This window comes from Rana temporaria, chromosome 9, assembly GCF_905171775.1.
Source record: "Rana temporaria chromosome 9, aRanTem1.1, whole genome shotgun sequence".
NCBI classification, from domain to species: Eukaryota; Metazoa; Chordata; class Amphibia; order Anura; family Ranidae; genus Rana; species Rana temporaria.
In genome coordinates, this window is record NC_053497.1 from 12,802,071 (window position 1) to 12,822,595 (window position 20,525).

The 20,525-nt window shown below is 46.0% G+C and overlaps 1 protein-coding gene across 1 annotated transcript; it reads left to right on the top strand.

Moving 5' to 3' along the window:
- The first annotated feature begins 3,070 nt into the window (after positions 1-3,070).
- Positions 3,071-18,502, top strand: LOC120913107 (BTB/POZ domain-containing protein KCTD12-like). Its single transcript, XM_040322814.1, has 2 exons — positions 3,071-3,269; positions 17,192-18,502. Exon 2 carries the CDS (start codon positions 17,235-17,237, stop codon positions 18,057-18,059), a length of 825 nt encoding a protein of 274 aa, XP_040178748.1. The 5' UTR covers positions 3,071-3,269; positions 17,192-17,234; the 3' UTR covers positions 18,060-18,502.
- Positions 18,503-20,525: the final 2,023 nt, after the last annotated feature.

Here is a 20,525-nt window from a genome sequence, read left to right on the forward strand (position 1 = left end):
ATGAACTAAATGGATCCTTGCGCTGCTTCTTCTTTTCACACTCCAGCCCTGCTGTACAGGGACTGCAATAAGCTGTATTTAAAGAATACATTATGATGTTTTATGGATTACAGAGCTGCAGTTTGTGTTGGTTATATCTGCCTAGAGTTTAATTATTAAGCTCTATATGGAATTTAAGTGAGGATTTGTATATCCAAGGGTTGGCGTTACCAGCTGTGAGAGTGCCACAGGAACACCTGCAGAGGTGTCCGTATGTAGTTGGATGTCCTTTTTGCCTAAATAGTCCAAATGGCCTTCCTGATGGTGAGAGCCCCTCCTTCACCCTGAGCCGGCACATAATCCATCCGAATTACTCCCGATCAATGTGCAGCATACCCCCTCCTCACTGGTCATTCTACAGGAATCCTCATCAGCCTGCAGTGTCGGGGTGTGTAATATATGCCACTCAGCCCTAACAACCATCTGGATCAGGATGTCGGGGACTTGGAAATATAAAAAATAAATAATATAGAGATATTACTTCGACACAGTTGGCCAGAGAAGGATCAGTTTGATGCCTTGTCCACAGGGGGATCACTTTTGTGCAGTTGGCCATGGAGGGATCACTTTGACGCAGTTGGCCAGAGAGGGATCACTTTGACGCAGTTGGCCAGAGAGGAATCACTTTGACGCAGTTGGCCAGAGAGGGATCACTTTGACAGTTGGCCAGAGAAGGATCATTTTGATAGTTGTCCACAGAGGGATCACTTTGACGCAGTTGGCCATGGAGGGATCACTTTGCAGTTGGCCACAGAGGGATCACTTTGGCGCAGTTGGCCACAGAGGGATCACTTTGACGCAGTTGGCAACAGAAGGATCACTTTGACGCAGTTGGCCACAGAGGGATCACTTTGACGCAGTTGGCCACAGAGGGGGAACTTTGACACAGTTGGCCACAGAGGGATCACTTTGATGCAGTTGGTCACGGAGGGATCACTTTGATGCACTTGGCCACAAAGGGCTCATTTTGACGCAGTTGGCCACAGAGGGATCTTTTGACTCAGTTGGTCAGAGAGGGATCACTTTGACGCATCTGGCCAGAGAGGGATCACTTTGACGCAGTTGGCCACAGAGGGATCTTTTGACTCAGTTGGCCACAGAGGGATCACTTTGATGCAATTGACCAGAGAGGGATCACTTTGATGCAGTTGGCCACAAAGGGATCACTTTGACGCAGTTGGCCAGATAGGTATCACTTTGACGGCATTAGTCAAGGTAATACCTCTCTGGCCAACTGTGTAGAAGTGATTCCTCTCTGGCCACCTGAAAGTGACCCCTCTCTGGCCAACTGAGTCAAAGTGTTCCAGAGGGATCAAAGTGACCTTCCTCCAGCCAACTGCGTCAAGGCGATCCCTCTCTATCCAACTGCGTAGATGTGATCCCTCTCTGGCTCGTTCCTACTTTACCTTGCAGATTGCCAACCTCCTACTAGCTGAATAAGCTCTCTTAAAGCGGGAGTTCACCCATTTAAAAAAAAAAAAAAAAATCTCCCCTTAGCTTCCTGCTCGTTCGGTCTAGGGGAATCGGCTATTTATATTAAAATATGAGCAGTACTTACCCGTTTTCGAGATGCATCTTCTTCCGTCGCTTCCGGGTATGGGTCTTCGGGAGCGGGCGTTCCTTCTTGATTGACATTCTTCCGAGAGGCTTCCGACGGTCGCATCCATCGCGTCACTCGTAGCCGAAAGAAGCCGAACGTCGGTGCGGCTCTATACTGAGCCTGCGCACCGACGTTCGGCTTCTTTCGGAAAATCGTGACGCGATGGATGCGACCGTCGGAAGCCTCTCGGAAACCTGTCAATCAAGAAGGAACGCCCATTCCCGAAGCCCATACCCGGAAGCGACGGAGAGGATGCGTCTCGTAAACGGGTAAGTACTGCACATATTTTAAAATAAATAGCCGATTCCCCTAGAGAAAACGAGCAGGAATCTAAGGGGGAAAAGTGCCCTCTAAGGGTGAACCCCCGTTTTAAGAGTGTCGACATAAACTGCTAATATATAGAGATACATAAAAGCCACTTAAAGGTTCAAGAACTAAGTAAAGAGAAGGGGGCAGATCCACAAAGAAATTACGCCGGCGTATCTATTGATACGGCGGCGTAATTTCAAAATTCCCGCGTTGTATCTTTGTTTTGAATCCTCAAAACAAGATACGACGGCATCTCGGCTAGATCCGACAGGCGTACGTCGTCGGATATTAGATGCAATTTTTTGGCGGCCGCTAGGTGGCGTTTCCGTCGAAATCCACGTTGAGTATGCAAATGAGCTACTTACGCGATCCACGAACGTACGTCCGTCCGGCGCATTTTTTTTTACGTTGTTTGCGTTTGGCTTTTACCGGCGTATAGTTAAAGCTACTGTTATGAGGCGTACTCAATGTTAAGTATGGCCGTCGTTCCCGCCTCGCATTTTGAATTTTTTACGTCGTTTGCGTAAGTCGTTCGCGAATAGGAATTTGCGTAGAATGACGTCACCGTCGTAAGCATTGGCGGGTTCCGGTTTAATTTCGAGCCTGCGCACTGGGATACCCCCACGGACGGCGCATGCGCCGTCCACAAAAAACGTCGTTTACGTCGGGTCACGACGTATTTACATAAAACACGCCCCCATCACACCCATTTGAATTCCGCTCCCTTACGCCGCCAAAGATACACTACGCCGCCGTAACTTACGGCGTGAATTCTTTGAGGATTCCAAAAAAAAAAAGTAAGTTACGGCGGCGTAGTGTATCTTAGATACGCTACGCCCGACGCAAATATGCGCCGATGTACGTGAATATGCCCCATAGAGACTCACGATGGTTGAGGAACTCTCAGGACCGGAACAACATAAATAAATCCCGTTGACACTTTTTTCCCATCCACGGTACTAATCCTGCAATGCAGAGCTTGTCATCCGTATCCGGAATATAACGTTCGATCATTAGCATTTGCTGCAGACTTGCTTCCTTAAAGCACAACACACACTTCCAATGACATTCACCACACACACACACACACTTCCAATGACATTCACACACACACACACTTCCAATGACATTCACCACACACACACACGCGCACAAACACGTTCACCAGAAGGGGAGGGTCTTCCCTGCTCCGTTGCTCGGAAAAAAAAAAATTAAAGCTCCTTTATTGTCTGCCAAAGAAAAGGGAAGGAGACGGAGAATGTTGGACTAATAAAAACGCACAACCCTTGGGATTTCTGGCCACACAACGCGGATAAGACAGGTAGATCTTCTTATGGGGATATTTCCGTCCTCCATGTAACGAGCGTTCGCAGCCTCCTGGGGGATTTGTGTTGTTGTGTGATGATGATGATGATGGGGAGAACCTTCAGGAGGGATGTGCTCGGCGCTTAGCGGAGATCATTTGTTTTACTGAAGGAGAAAAATACAAAGAGGAGCAGAATTATTCATTTCTAGAACGTACGGCGAGTACTAAGTTTTGTAAATAATAACAGCGGACCGCGTAAAAAAAAAAATCTGAGCAAGCGTGAGACGCCGTAGGCCAGAGGGATTAGTGTTTTTTTTTTTGTTTCTTCTGGAAAATGCATAATGAGGTTTTTAGATGATGCAAGATTAAAATATCAAAATGATTTCTTAAAAAAAAAATAAAAAAAATAATGCTAGATTGAAATGGTTAGACGGTTATAAAAAAATATTTAGTTTATAAGATTATTCATCTTGTTATAATAATAAAATAATTTATAATAAATGTAATGTACAGAAATAAGTTTTAAATAAAATCAGATTAGATCATCTAAATGCATACTGCTAAAAATGATTAACAATATTAATAACCGTGTTATATTGTTATTAATATTATTGCTATTATAATTACTATTATTATTACATTACATATTGCATAATATACAGAATTGTTATATAAAATGAGATTAGATAATCTAAATGCATAATCCTAAAAAAAAAAATTATTGGCAATATTATTAATATTACTATTATTACTAATACTATTAATAGCAATAATAATAGTAGTATTAATACATAACATATTGCATAAATATATAGAAGTAGTTTTTATCTAAAGTTAGATAATCTAAATACATACTCCTAAAAAATCTACAATATTAATAACTATATTATTAGTACTATTAATACTATTGCTATTATAACTACAACTATTATTATTATTAATACATTACATATTGCATAATATACTGAATTTTTATATTAAATATGATTAGATAATCTAAATGCATAATCCTAAAAAAAAATATTATTGGCAATATTATTAATATTACTATTATTACTACTACTATTAATAGCAATAATAATAGTAATAGTAGTATTAATACATAACATATTGCATAAATATATAGAAGTATTTTGTATCTAAAATTAGATCATCTAAATACATACTCCTAAAAAATCTACAATATTAATAACTATATTATTAGTACTATTAATACTATTGCTATTATAACTACTACTACTATTATTAATACATTACATATTGCATAATATACTGAATTTTTATATTAAATATGATTAAATAATCAAAATGCATACTCCTAAAAAAATATATTATTAGCAATATTAATAACATTATTATTATTACTAATAATATTACTATTATTATTGCCATTATAACTACTACTAATACATAACATATTGCATGAATATATAGAAGCACTTATTATCTAAAATTAGATAATCTATTCTAAATACATACTCCTAAAAAAATATTAACAATATTATTAGTACTATTATTGCTATTATAACTACTACTATTATTATTAATACATTACATATTGCATAATATACTGATTTTTTTTTATAAAATTTGATTAGATAATCAAAATACATATTCCTAAAAAAATATATATTATTGACAATATTAACAGTATTACTATTAATATTCTAACTACTACTATTAATACATAACATATTGCATAAATATATAGAAGTACATTTTATCTAAAGGGAAATAATCTAAATACATACTGCTAAAAAAATATTAACAATATTAATAACAGAATTATTAGTACTATTAATATTACTAATATTATTGCTATTATAACTACTACTATTATTAATACATAACATATTTAATAAATATACAAAAGTAATTTCTATATAAAATTAGATTAGATAATCTAAATACATACATATATATATATACCTGTGTGTGTGTATATATATATATATATATATATATATATATATATTTTTATTAACAGTATTATTATTGCTATTAATATTACTATTATTGCTGTTAATAATACTATTACTATTGCTATTATAATTACTACTACTATCAATACATGACAAAGTAATTTTTATATAAAATTACATTAGATAATCTAACAATGTTAATAACAGTATTATTGATATTACTATTATTATTGCCATTATTATTGCTATTACTACTACTGCAACTAGTATTAATACATTCCATATTGCATAATAAATGTTATATATTTGAAGGTTTAGAATATTTAAATGGTCTTCCAAAAATAAAAAAGGCAAAATATAATAATTACAAATAATAATAATAATAATTATGCTACATAAAAAATGATAAAAGTGATTTTTAGACAATCAAGTCAAATAATAAAAGAAATAAAAAATCTATTTTTTTTAGACTAATTAAAAAAAAAAAAAAAAGTCAAATAAAAATATCAGATCACTTTCTGAATTCTTGCTTTATAGTTTGATGAGTGGAATTAAAATAATAAAATATTATATTACATAATACAATTAATATAAAGAGACAGAGGGCCAGATTCACAGAGCAAGTACTGATACGCCGGCGTACTTTCAAATTTCCCGCGTCGTATCTTTAGTTTTAATCCTCAAACGAAGATACGACAGCTTCTGGCTTCGATCCGACAGGCGTACGGCTTCGGATCGTAGGTGCAATACTTCGGCGCCTGCTGGGTGGAGTTTGCGTCGTTTTCCGCGTCGGGTATGCTAATTAGCTTTTTCCGTCGATCCACGAAGGTACGCGCGTTTGTCGCATTCTCTTACGTCGTCGCTAGTCGGCTTTTCCCGGCGTATAGTTAAGGCTGCTATCTTGCGGCGTATAGATAGACTTGCCATGTTAAAGTATGGCCGTCGTTCCCGCATCAAATTTTGAATTTTTTTTTTTGCGTAAGTCGTCCATGAATAGGAAAGGACGTAACTCACGTCTAAGTTCAAAAAATGGCGTTGGTGCGACGTCATTTCACGCAAAGCACGGCGGGAAATTTCAAATCGGAGCATGCGCAGTTCAATCGGCGCGGGGACGCGCTTCATTTAAATGAATCACGCCCCCTACCCGCCCAATTTGAAATACGCGCCGAGAGATACACTACGCCGCCGTAACTTACGGCGCGAAATCTTCCTGGATTCGACTTAGAGCCAGGTAAGATACGGCGGCGTAGCGTATCTCTGATACGCTGCGCCTGGGCAATTCTATGTGAATCTGGCCCATTATCACTTGTAGCAGAACAAGTGATTCTGTCTCTCTATATTAATTTATTATGTAATATATTTTATTTCAATTAAAATAATAATTTAATTATTTATCTTCTTAAAGAGGCGATTTTAGATTTACTTTAAATTAGGATTATCTTAAAAAAAAAAAAAAAAAAATAGGATTATCTAAATTCATTTAAAAAAATCGAATTCAACTTTTTAAAAAAAAAATGGCAAAGTTGAATGACGTCGGGGGAGATCACCTTCTGAATTCTTTCCTGGGCAAGAGGTGACCCTAAAGAGCATAAAGACAAAGGGGCCAGATTCACAAAGAGATACGACGGTGTATTATCTCCAGATACACCATCGTATCTCTGACTTACACTGGTCCTATCTATGCGCCTGATTCATAGAATCAGATACGCATAGATAGGGCTAAGATATGACAGTGTTACACTGTGTTACACTGTCGGATCTTATTTTCAATTTAAAAATGGCGCCGGGGGCGTTCCCGCTGATTTACGATAAATAATATGTAAATCAGCGAGATACGCAAATTCACGAACGTACGCGGACCCGTCGCAGTGTTCTTACGTCGTTTCCGTAGCGGTTTTCCGTCGTATACTTACCCCTTCTTTTATCAGGCGCAGCCAATGTTAAGTATAGCTGGCGTTCCTGCGTCGAATTTGAATTTTCCAACGTCGTTTGCGTACGCCGATTCACGAACACGCGCGTCGCAAGTCACGCTCAGGTCGAAACCACTGACGTCCTAGCGACGTCAGTGGGCGCAATGCACGCCGGGAAATTCCCCGGACGGCGCATGCGCATTTAAATCGGCGCGGGAACGCGCCTGATTTAAATAGTAAACTCCCCTAGCCGCGGAATTTGAATTCCGCCGGGGGATTTAGGAATCCGCCGTCGCAAGTTTGGAGGTAAGTGGTTTGTGAATTAGCCACTTGCCTCCTAAACTTGCGGGAGTGGATCTTAATTCACGTAGAACGAGCGGATCTATATCCGCTGCGCTACGTGAATCTGGCCCATATTCTCTAAAAGTTTTGCTTTATTCCATTGAAGGAGTATCCCATCCTGCTTCAAACAACTGGCCATGTAAAATGACGTCCCCCTGGTGATGTGTGATGCTTAGTGACAGATACTCCTTTATTGTGTTGTGTTGTCCTCTTGCTGGGACACGCCCCCTAATGGCCTTCTCCATACTACACTTGCTGCCTTTGTCCTTTTAATGACTCCTTTATTCCTTCCCGTACATTGTGTCCCCTCTTCTTATCCCTCCGTTTTCCTGATCCCCTTCTGCCTGTTTAACTATTTATAGACCTCGTTAGAGCCATCAAAACGGATTACAGGGAAAGCAATTCTGCTAATCGCCGGTGCTCACGGTGTGTAAGCCACAGCTACTAACTCCCCCGTCCAGTGCCGGCCTAAGACATTGTGCTGCCTGGTACCAAGAATTAAATGCTGCCCCCCCCCCCCAAAAAAAAAATTACGCCCACCAAAATGCCCCCACATCCATTATTTTATATCATGATAACTAAAGTGGACCTATCATGGCTCTATACATGTATAAAGGAGTATAAAAAGGACCTGTTATGGCTCTATTCATGCAATTAGCCCCACAGTGGAGTGGAGAGCGGAGCTGGCGGAATGGGATGGCGTGCGGGTGGCAATTTGCCGCCCCCCTGAAAGTGCTGCCTGGTACAACGGTACCATCGGGTCCCATGGTAGGGCCGGCCCTGCCCCCGTCATTACTATAAGGGGGCAAGAAAACCAAAGACGGGTAGAACTGTTTATGTTGTACGTTACGCAGATGAGATTCCAAAATCTAGATTTCTCCAAGTTTATAATTCAGCAGGCAAAATTTTCGGCAGAATGGCACGGGCAGGCAAATGGGCGCAACTGTACGTCTCTTTGAATGGAGTTCCCGGGCGGCCCGCGATTGCAGTTGGCAAAGGCAGAACAGAGCATTCCCCCATTCTGCCTAGTGACATGTCAGGGATCTACTGCTCCCTGTGATCAGTGACGTGTCACTTGTAGCTCCTCCCCCAAATGCCGCGTACACACGGTCGTTTTATGTGATGAAAAAAATGACGTTTTTAAAAACGTCACTTTAATTGACCGTGTGTGGGGGAAAACGTTGTTTTATGTCTTCTAAAAAACGACCCAAAAAAATTGAAGCATGCTTCAATTTTATGTGTCGTTTTTCAAAACGTCGTTTTTTACTTCACAGAAATTGACCGTGTGTAGCAAAAAACGTCGTTTAAAACGACGTTTTTTCATCTGCGCATGCCCAGAAGCTACTTATGAAGCGAGCTTCAATGGAAAAACGTGGTGAACGTAACCTCGCTTTGCTAGAACATTGTGAGAAAAACGATGGTGTGTAGGCAACTTCGTCTTTGAAAATTGAAGTTTCAAAAACGTCATTTTTTACTTCACAGAAAGTGTCGTTTTTTTTCATCACATAAAGTGATGGTGTGTATGCGGCATAACAGTTAGAATCACTCCCTAGGACACACCACCTAGTGGTTAATCACTTCCCTTCAGCGCCCCCTAGTGCTTAACCCCTTCCCTGCCAGTGGCATTTTCACAGTATTCAGTGCATTTTAATAGCACTGATTACTGTAAAAATTGACAATGGTCCCTAAAATGTGTCAAAAGCGTCCGATGTGTCCGCCATAAAGTCGCAGTCATGATAAAAATCGCTGATCGCCGCTATTACTAGTAAAAAAAAAAGAAATATAATAAAAAAATGCCATAATTCTATCCCCTATTTTGTAGACACTATGGGCCAGATTCAGGTAGAACTGCGGCGGCGTAACGTATCGTAGATACGCTACACCGCCGCAAGTTTTCATCGCAAGTGCCTGATTCAAAGGGGCGTGTGCAATTTAAATTAGGCGCGCTCCCGCGCCGGACCTACTGCGCACGCTCCCTTTTGAATTACCCGCCGTGCTTAGCGCGAAGTGCCGTCATTTTTTCGAACGGCGACGTGCGTAGCGTATTTTCGGATTCCCGGACGTCTTACGCAAACGACGTGAATTTTTAAATTTCGACGCGGAATGACGGCCATACTTTATACAGCACATAGGTGTGCTGTATAAAGTTAGGGCAGCCAAAACGACGACTAAAATTGCGACGGGAAACTAGACTAGCGGCGACGTAGCGAACACGAAAAACCGTCGTGGATCGCCGTAACTCCTAATTTGCATACCCGACGCTGATTTACGATGCAAACTCCCCCCAGCGGCGGCCGCGGTACTGCATCGTAAGATCCGACAGTGTAAAACAATTACACCTGTCGGATCTTATGGCTATCTATGCGTAACTGATTCTATGAGTCAGTCGCATAGATACTCTGAGAGATACGACGGAGTATCTGAGATACTCCGTCGTATCTCCGCTGTGAATCTGGGCCCATGGGCCAGATCCACATACAAATAGATCGGCGCTGCGTATCAGAGATACACTACGCCGCCGTACCTTACCTGGCGTACTTTCGAATCCTCAGCGAGTTTGCGCCGTAAGCTACGGCGGCGTAGTGTATTTCTGGCGGCGGATTTCAAATTGGGCGGGTTGGGGGCGGGTTTCATTTAAATGAAGCGCTTCCCCGCGCCGAATGAACTGCGCATGCGTCGGTCCAAAATTTCCTGCCGTGCATTGCGCTAAATGACGTCGCTAGGACGTCATTTTTTTAACTTACAAAAAGATACTTGGTGGGCACACCCAAAAAATGCTATACATCTAAGCTGGTGCTGCTATAAGACCAAATACAGTACAAAACAGATTATAGCGCACACATGCAAAAATGACATTTATCCTGCAAGGCTAGTTAAAAACACCTGAACATATTCAAAAATACGGGGGTTTGGTCACACTATATAGTCATATAGTGCTAAGCCCACTTACTGCGACAAAGTACCCCAAATTAGTGGGTCCTACCCTAGTAATAGAATGAAAGAACCTGGGTCTCAACCATGGGAGATATACTCCTCTATGTGGGAGAACTGAAGGGATTCTTCCTATACAATGGTGGCCACTAATGTGAGTTACGTCCATCCCGATTCACGGACGACTTGCGCAAAAAAAAATAAAAAAATTCAAATTTCGACACGGGAACGACGGCCATACTTAACATGGCAAGTCTATCTATACGCCGCAAAATACCAGCTTTAACTATACGCCGGAAAAAGCCGACTAGAGACGTCGTTAGAAAATGCGACGGCCGCGCGTACGTTCGTGGATCGTCGTAAATCGCTAATTTGCATACCCTACGCGAAAAACGATGCGAACTCCACCCAGCGGGCGCAGAAGTATTGCACCTACGATCCGAAGGCGTACGAAGCCGTACGCCTGTCGGATCTTACCCAGATGCCGTCGTATCTTGGTTTGAGGATTCAAACTAAAGATACGACGCGGGAAATTTGAAAGTACGCCGGCGTATCAGTACATACGTGGGCGTACTTGCTCTGTGGATCTACCCCTATAACTTTTGCTCAAAACACATAAATAAACACTTATTGCAATTTTTTTTTATTTTTACCAAAAATATGTAGAATAATACGTATCGGCCTAACTGATGAAAAATTTGCTTTTTTTTTTTTTTTTTTTTAAAGGGAAATTTATTATAGCAAAAAAGTACAAAATATTGCTCTTTTTTCCAAATTGATCGCTCTATTTTTGTGTTTATAGTGCAAACAATTAAAGCGGAGGCTCCGCGACCAATCAATTTTTTTTTTTGTGTTTAATCAGTGGTGTTATAGATCTCAATTGAGTACTCACTTATTAGGTGTCTTCAAACATCCCCCGTCGGTTTTCTTAGAAAAGAGAAACTTATCATTTCCGATCTAGGCATTTCCCATTTTGCTTGTGGGCATTGTGAAGCCCACAAGCAATTACTTCCTGGAAGCGGTGAATGCTCGTCTCCCGGCATTCACCGCTCTTTCCCGGGCATGCGCACTGTTTACGGCGACCTGCACCATAAACATCCTGGTTGCCATCACAACGGGCGGCGTCATTGAAAGTACACGCCCCCCTTGTGATGGCATCAGTGCCGATTCTGACCTCCCTGGGGCCCTAAGCAAAATTACATCATGTCACATGAAAGTTGAGAAGCGGGGGGAGGGGATGTTCTTTTGTCGGAAATTACATCTTACATTAAAGTGAGATGCGGGGGGTGCTGACTTCTTACCTCTTCTCCCATGCAGCCAGCGAGTTGAGAAGCGGGGTGGGGGGCCGAAAATGACTTCTCACCAGGCGGGGGCCTCTAGTAATTTGGGGGGCCCTCCACAGCTTTGAGGGGCCCTAAGCGGCTTGCATAACTGTACAAGCAGCCAGGCACTCAATATCTTGGACAGTTTCACAACTCAATGACCAGGCAAGGAAGGTCATTTTGGGTGCAGGGTGAGCTTTTGGAATTTAGTGCACAAAGAAACCAGAGGCCACGCTTTACCATGTCTACACTCTTCAAGATAATTCCCCTCTGGGCATACAGTAGGACACGTGTCAAACATAAGGCCCGGGGGCCAAATCCGGCCTACCAGGCCATTTCAGGTGGTCCTCACACCTCTGCTGCAGCTGTGGCCCCCCCCCATACCTGGTCTCAGCAGCAGAGAGGAAGACAGAACTCCTCCTACAGATGCACAGGGGTGAGGGGTGGATGTGGAATAATTATAACCCTACACAGGTACCATCCCAAGAAATGCAAAAATCAATAACAGAAATTTCTGTTATTGATTTAATTCTATAGATGATGCACCTCTCTGTGCAGCTGCAGCACCCCCTCATCTTTGCCTCCCCTGGTCTCAGCATTCATCAGACACCAGGCCTTCTCTGGCCCTCCTCCAGACGCTGTACTTTCAGGTTCCCAGGTTTGTGCAGAAGGCACAGAGCACAAAGGTCAGGAGTACAAAGGCAGAGAGCACAAGGGTACAGAGTGCAGGAGACACAGAGCACAGGGGTGCAGGAGGCACAGAGTTCGGGAGTGCAGGAGGCACAGAGCACAGGGTTCGGGAGTGCAGAAGGCACAGAGCACAGGGTTCGGGAGTGCAGAAGGCACAGAGCACAGGGGTCGGGAGTGCAGAAGGCACAGAGCACAGGGGTCGGGAGTGCAGAAGGCACAGAGCACAGGGGTCGGGAGTGCAGAAGGCACAGAGCACAGGGGTCGGGAGTGCAGAAGGCACAGAGCACAGGGGTCGGGAGTGCAGAAGGCACAGAGCACAGGGGTCGGGAGTGCAGAAGGCACAGAGCACAAGGGTCCGGAGTGCAGGAGGTACAGGGTTTTGGAGTGCAGGAGGCACAGAGCACAGGGGTCGGGAGTGCAGGAGGCACAGAGCACAGGGGTCGGGAGTGCAGAAGGCACAGAGCACAGGGGTCGGGAGTGCAGAAGGCACAGAGCACAGGGGTCGGGAGTGCAGAAGGCACAGAGCACAGGGGTCGGGAGTGCAGAAGGCACAGAGCACAGGGGTCGGGAGTGCAGAAGGCACAGGGGTCGGGAGTGCAGGAGGCACAGAGCACAAGGGTCGGGAGTGCAGGAGGCACAGAGCACAAGGGTCCAGAGTGCAGGAGGCACAGAGCACAAGGGTCCGGAGTGCAGAAGGTACAGAGCACAGGGTTCGGGAGTAAAGGAGGCACAGAGTTCAGGAGTGCAGGAGGCACAGAGCACAGGGTGCGGGAGTGCAGAAGGCACAGAGCACAGGGGTCGGGAGTGTAGAAGGCCTCTCTGTGCAGCTGCAGCACCCCCTCATCTTTGCCTCCCCTGGTCTTAGCATTCATCAGACACCAGGCCTCCTTTGGCCCTCCTCCAGACGCTGTACTTTCAGGTTCCCAGGTTTGTGCAGAAGGCACAGAGCACAAAGGTCAGGAGTACAAAGGCAGAGAGCACAAGGGTACAGAGTGCAGGAGACACAGAGCACAGGAGTGCAGGAGGCACAGAGTTCAGGAGTGCAGGAGGCACAGAGCACAGGGTTCGGGAGTGCAGAAGGCACAGAGCACAGGGGTCGGGAGTGCAGAAGGCACAGAGCACAGGGGTCGTGAGTGCAGAAGGCACAGAGCACAGGGGTCGTGAGTGCAGAAGGCACAGAGCACAGGGGTCGTGAGTGCAGAAGGCACAGAGCACAGGGTTCGGGAGTGCAGAAGGCACAGAGCACAGGGGTCGGGAGTGCAGAAGGCACAGAGCACAGGGGTCGGGAGTGCAGAAGGCACAGAGCACAGGGGTCGTGAGTGCAGAAGGCACAGAGCACAGGGGTCGTGAGTGCAGAAGGCACAGAGCACAGGGGTCGTGAGTGCAGAAGGCACAGAGCACAGGGGTCGTGAGTGCAGAAGGCACAGAGCACAGGGGTCGTGAGTGCAGAAGGCACAGAGCACAGGGGTCGGGAGTGCAGAAGGCACAGAGCACAGGGTCGGGAGTGCAGAAGGCACAGAGCACAAGGGTCCGGAGTGCAGGAGGTACAGGGTTTTGGAGTGCAGGAGGCACAGAGCGCAGGGGTCGGGAGTGCAGAAGGCACAGAGCACAGGGGTCGGGAGTGCAGAAGGCACAGAGCACAGGGGTCGGGAGTGCAGAAGGCACAGGGGTCGGGAGTGCAGGAGGCACAGAGCACAAGGGTCGGGAGTGCAGGAGGCACAGAGCACAAGGGTCGGGAGTGCAGGAGGCACAGAGCACAAGGGTCCGGAGTGCAGGAGGCACAGAGCACAAGGGTCCAGAGTGCAGGAGGTACAGGGTTTTGGAGTGCAGGAGGCACAGAGCACAGGGGTCGGGAGTGCAGAAGGCACAGAGCACAGGGGTCGGGAGTGCAGAAGGCACAGAGCACAGGGGTCGGGAGTGCAGAAGGCACAGAGCACAGGGGTCGGGAGTGCAGAAGGCACAGAGCACAAGGGTCCGGAGTGCAGGAGGTACAGGGTTTTGGAGTGCAGGAGGCACAGAGCACCGGGGTCGGGAGTGCAGAAGGCACAGAGCACAGGGGTCGGGAGTGCAGAAGGCACAGAGCACAGGGGTCGGGAGTGCAGAAGGCACAGAGCACAGGGGTCGGGAGTGCAGAAGGCACAGGGGTCGGGAGTGCAGGAGGCACAGAGCACAAGGGTCGGGAGTGCAGAAGGCACAGGGGTCGGGAGTGCAGGAGGCACAGAGCACAAGGGTCGGGAGTGCAGGAGGCACAGAGCACAAGGGTCCGGAGTGCAGGAGGCACAGAGCACAAGGGTCCAGAGTGCAGGAGGCACAGAGCACAAGGGTCCGGAGTGCAGAAGGTACAGAGCACAGGGTTCGGGAGTGCAGGAGGCACATAGTTCAGGAGTGCAGGAGGCACAGAGCACAGGGTTTTGGAGTGCAGGAGGCACAGAGCACAGGGGTCGGGAGTGCAGAAGGCACAGAGCACAGGGGTCAGGAGTGCAGAAGGCACAGAGCACAGGGGTCGGGAGTGCAGAAGGCACAGGGGTCGGGAGTGCAGGAGGCACAGAGCACAGGGGTCGGGGGTGCAGAAGGCACAGAGCACAGGGGTCGGGGGTGCAGAAGGCACAGGGGTCGGGAGACTACAGGAGGCTGCGCCAACACACCTTGTATAAGCATGGTCCATGGTTGTCACTATCAGGAAGCCAGTCCAGGGCAATGATGTGCAACCAATGCTGGAGCAAGAATATGTATACAGGAGGCTGCAAGTGATCAGCAGCACTGGGATGCAAAAACATAAAAGAAAAAAAAAATGTAAAAAATAGTATTCTATAAAAAAAGGGGGGGGGGGCGAATGTTTAAAGTACAAAGCTTTAGCAAAGTAAAAGCCATCTAGTTAGACTTTAAACCTACCTTAAGGCAGGGTTTGACAAATTTGCTTGGAATCTAGGAGCCAGCTAAAAAAGTTAGGAGCCAAAAAACGCACCCCGTCCCACCAAGCTCGCGCGCAGAAGCGAACGCATACATGAGTAGCGCCTGCATATGTAAACGGTATTCAAACCACACATGTGAGGTATCGCCGCGATTGGTAGAGCGAGAGCAATAATTCTAGCTCTAGACCTCCTCTGTAACTCAAAACATGCAACCTGTAGAATTTTTTAAACGTCGCCTATGGAGATTTTAAGGGGTAAAAGTTTGTACGTAATTTTGAAACGTGACATGTTGGGTATCTATTTACTTGGCGTAACATTATCTTTCACAATATAAAAAAAAATGGGCTAACTTTACTGTTGTCTTATTTTTTAATTAAAAAAAGTGTATTTTTTTCCCAAAAAAAGTGCGCTTATAAGACCGCTGCGCAAATACGGCGTGACAGAAAGTATTGCAACGACCGCCATTTTATTCTCTAGGGTGTTAGAATAAAAAATATATATAATGTTTGGGGGTTCTAATTAGAGGGAAGGAGATGGCAGTGAAAAAAACACATTAGAACTGCTGTTTTTTGCTACTTGTAATGTAACCTGTAATGCCAACGGCCACCGCAAGATGGCCACTCCTAGATTCCTTCTGCAGGCCTCAGCTTCCTTCTGTGAAGGCCGCAAAACCGCGGCCTCAATTACCGGCTGGCCCGAGCCGGCCGTTAATTGAGGCCGCGGCTTTGCCGCCTTCTGCTGGCCTCAGCTTCCTTCTGTGAAGGCCGCAAAGCCGCGGCCTCAATTACCGGCGAGCGCGGCCCCCGCCCCACGATCACGCCGGCCGGTAATTGAGGCTGCGGCTTTGCGGCCTTCTGCAACCCTAAGCTTCCACAGGTGCCAGGTAGGGTTGTCCCGATACCGATACCAGTATCGGTATCGGGACCGATACCGAGTATTTGCGGGAGTACTCGTACTCCCGCAAATACCCCCGATACTGAAATAGAATACTTGTTCCCCCCCCTCCGCCGCCGCAAACCCGTCGCCGCAAAGCAGCTGCCGTTAATCAGCGTGCGGGGAACATTACAGCTTTCGTTTGAATAGCTGTATCCCCGCCGCGTATAGACACTCCCCCTTGCGCGGGATTGGACGGATGATCTGTCCAATCCCGAGCAAGGGGGAGTGTCTATACGCGGCGGGGATACAGCTATTCAAACAAAAGCTGTAATGTTCCCTGCACGCTGATTAACGGCGGCACGTGCGGCATCATCAAGGTATGTAGGACATGGCTGCATTATGTGGGGGACATGGCTGGAAAATGTGGGGGACATGGCTGCATTATGTGGGGGACATGGCTGGAATATGTGGGGGACATGGCTGCATTATGTGGGGGACATGGCTGCATTATGTGGGGGACATGGCTGGAATATGTGGGGGACATGGCTGCATTATGTGGGGGACATGGCTGGAATATGTGGGGGACATGGCTGCATTATGTGGGGGACATGGCTGGAATATGTGGGAGACATGGCTGGAATATGTGGGGGACATGGCTGGAATATGTGGGGGACATGGCTGGAATATGGGGGGGACATGGCTGGAATATGGGGGGGACATGGCTGCATATGTGGGGGGACATTGCTGCATATGTGGGGGGACATGGCTGCATATGGGGGGGAGATGGCTGCATATGTGGGGGGACATGGCTGCATTTGGGGACACATTTAAAAAAAGTATCGGTATTCGGTATCGGCGAGTACATAAAAAAAAGTATCGGTACTTGTACTCAGTCCTAAAAAAGTGGTATCGGGACAACCCTAGTGCCAGGTCACAATTTCTTGTTGCAATTGCGACCTGGCGCCCGGATTTTGTCGAGGCCTGCCTTAAGGTTTCATGTTTATAATCTAACTTGTTCTTTTTCTTTTTCAGTCTGCCTTTTTTTGGATTTCAAAAGGGTCAACATTGAAACAAAATGGCTCTTCCAGATAACTCGCCATTTCCAGACATCATAGAATTGAATGTCGGCGGTCAAGTCTACATAACCCGTTATCCCACTTTGATCAGCATCCCTGGTTCCCTCCTATGGGAAATGTTTTCCCAAAAAAACGTTCGCCTTCTGGCCAGGGATAGCAAAGGCCGTTATTTTTTAGATCGCGATGGATTTCTCTTCCGATATGTCTTGGATTATTTGAGAGACCAACAACTAGTGCTTCCAGAACATTTCCCCGAACGAAGTAGATTGCAGAGGGAGGCCGAGTATTTCAAGCTCCCGGAATTAGTCAAAATCTTGGCACCAAAAATCAGTAAGCAAAACTCTGCCGGAGACGACGCCTTTCCGAGTGACTCAGAAGACCAATCGCCCGGTATTGAGATTGGCAGGAATCTAACATCCTTCGATACTCTCCTTGCAACGGGCAACCAATCCATTTCGGACCTTCATAGGTCTGGTTTCATAACTCTAGGTTACCGGGGCTCCTACACCTTAGGAAGAGACAGTCAAACAGATGCCAAATTCAGAAGGGTGGCAAGAATAATGGTATGTGGCAAGACGTCGCTCGCTAAGGAAGTCTTCGGAGATACCCTGAACGAGAGCCGGGATCCGGATCGACCCCCCGAAAGATATACTTCTAGGTACTACCTGAAATTCACTTTTCTGGAACAAGCGTTTGATAGGTTGGCAGATGCTGGATTTCATATGGTGGCGTGTAACTCTACTGGAACATGCTCCTTTACGCACGATCTAACAGATGACAAGATCTGGACATCTTACACGGAATACGTTTTTTACCGTGAGTGATGAAAACCAATTAGTTAAAGAAACTAAAGTAGACTTGTGTCCTTGCCCATCTCTTCCTTGCCCCTTTTTCCTGCAGTGAACCATGTCTAGATTCTACACCAGCCTTTTCTTCATTCCCCAACTCTTTGCCACACAGCCAACTAGTTCCCCCCCCCCCCCGATGTCCCCATCCCGATGTCATTTTTCCACCTGCTCCGTTACCCTTTAGATCCAAAGCCTTTGATTTTCCTGATGGATTTTCTCCTAAGCTTTGATGAAAAGAAGACCTTGAACCCTTCCAACATGCCATTCTCCGAAATCTTTTCTTTTTTGTCGTATTGTGAATATCTGTTATTTATTTGAGACTTTGCAATTTACTGTCAGAGAAAACCTAAAGCCAGACTCACTGTGTTCTTCCACTACAGCGATATAATATAGAGAAATAAAAAACACTAAATACAAAACACCGGAAGCAAGAATGTATGTAAAACAGACATAAAAATGTGATAAATGATATATAAATAATAGACCAAACGTTCTAAACAAAGGGCCAGGCTGTGGCCAGTGGGAGTACAAAATGCCCCATCTTTGATATAAGGGGGGAGAAATAGTGGCCCGTTATTGGTGTCAGTGGAGGAATTATGCCCCATTGTTGGTGTCAGTGGAAGGTATAGTGCCCCATCCAGGGCTGTCTTTACTTTTGCTTGGACCCTGGGCAAAATATTTCTTGCCCCCCCCCCCCCCCATGCCAGAGGTTACAGCAAATCATTACCACCTACTGACTGGTTGCTAGAAGTTACAACACACAATGCGGCTCACTGATTAGTTGCTAGAGGTCACAGCACATGATTTATTTTTGTTGATTGATTGCCTAATGTACAGTTAGGCTCCATTCACACTTGGGCAGACAAATAGCGGCGTTTTGTACCGCGATTTGCGGCGACAAAATGCCGGTATTGTCCGCCTAGATGTGCCCCAGATTGACCCCCTCTATGGAGATGGTTCCCATCTCCTAGCCGAACGCCGCCTGAAAAAAAGGTCCGGGACCTTTTTTCAGGCGGCAGGCGTCCGGCGTTCAGCGTGGAGATGTGAACCATCTCCATAGAGGGACATGTGTTTTCATCCCTCTGGCGGCAGCGGCGTAGCACTACAGGCGTTAAAACGCCTAGATGTGAATGTGGGCTAAGGCCTCGTACACACGGACGGACTGTCCGATGAAAACGGTCCACCGGACCGTTTTCATCGGACATGTCCGCTGCCGGATTTTGGTCTGATGGTTATACACACCATCAAACCAAAATCCCCGTGGACAGGATACGCGGTGACGTGGCCGCGCCATCGCCGCGTGCGCGACCCTGGAAGGTCAATTCTTCCAGGCATGCGTCGAATCACTTTGACGCATGCGAGGGCTTTCGGCCGAGCGGACATGTCCGGTAAGTCGTACAGACGACCGAACATGTCCGACGGACAGGCTTCCAGCGGACATGTTTCTTAGCATGCTAAGAAACATTTGTCCGCTGGAAACCTGTCCGATCCGCCGGAAAATTGTCCGGTCGGCCCTACAGACGACCGAACATGTCCGCGGAAACTGGTCCGACGGACCAGTTTCAGCAGACATGTTCGGTCGTGTGTACGAGGCCTAATACTGCTCACTGATTGGTTGCTAGAGGTTAGGGTTGAGTAAAAAATCGATTTGAATCTTGATCAAATCAATTTTTTTTTCCCACAGATCGACACTCCGCCGACTAGGCCGAAGCCACTGCCTCACCTAAAAATCCTGCTCGCAGCCTTTTGCCAGGATCGCGGCAAGCTGCGGGCAGGATTTTTTAGGTGCGGCAGCGGCTTTGGCCTAGTCCGCGGCCTTTTCCCAGGATCGCGGCGGACTAGGCCAAAGCCGCGGCATCCCCTTAAAAACTTAGGACCAGCGCGGTGTCCAAGGGGAAAAAAACTCGGGGCCAAATCCTCAAAAATCCTGCCTAACTTATCTTTTCCCATTTAAGTTACACTGACTTAAAATTTCTACCTAAGTGCCCAATCCACAAAGCACTTACCTAGAAATTCAGGCCGTGTAACTTAAATGTCTCCGGCGCAAGGCGGTCCTCTTCTGCAGGGGGCGATGACAATTTAAATGAGGCGCGCTCCCGCGCCGGCCGTACTGCGCATGCTCGTGACGTCATTTTCCCGACGGGCAGCGCGCAAAATTACGTTACGTCGGGCTTTGTGTATTGCGACGGGACAATAAAGGTGCGTCGGGTAAAAAAAAAGTTACGCGCCGGGAAAAAAAATTAAAATTTTTTAAAAAAACGCGGCGATCGAAAAAAAGGTCTGTTTTTACAAGGTGTTACTAGTTTACACTTTGTAAAAGCAGAACTAATTTTACGTATGCAAACGTAAACTTACGCAGAAAACACAAAGCTGAAAAGCTTTATGGATCTCCGTAAGTCCTCATTTGCATACGCGAAGCGGCATTTCAATGAGAAATGCCCC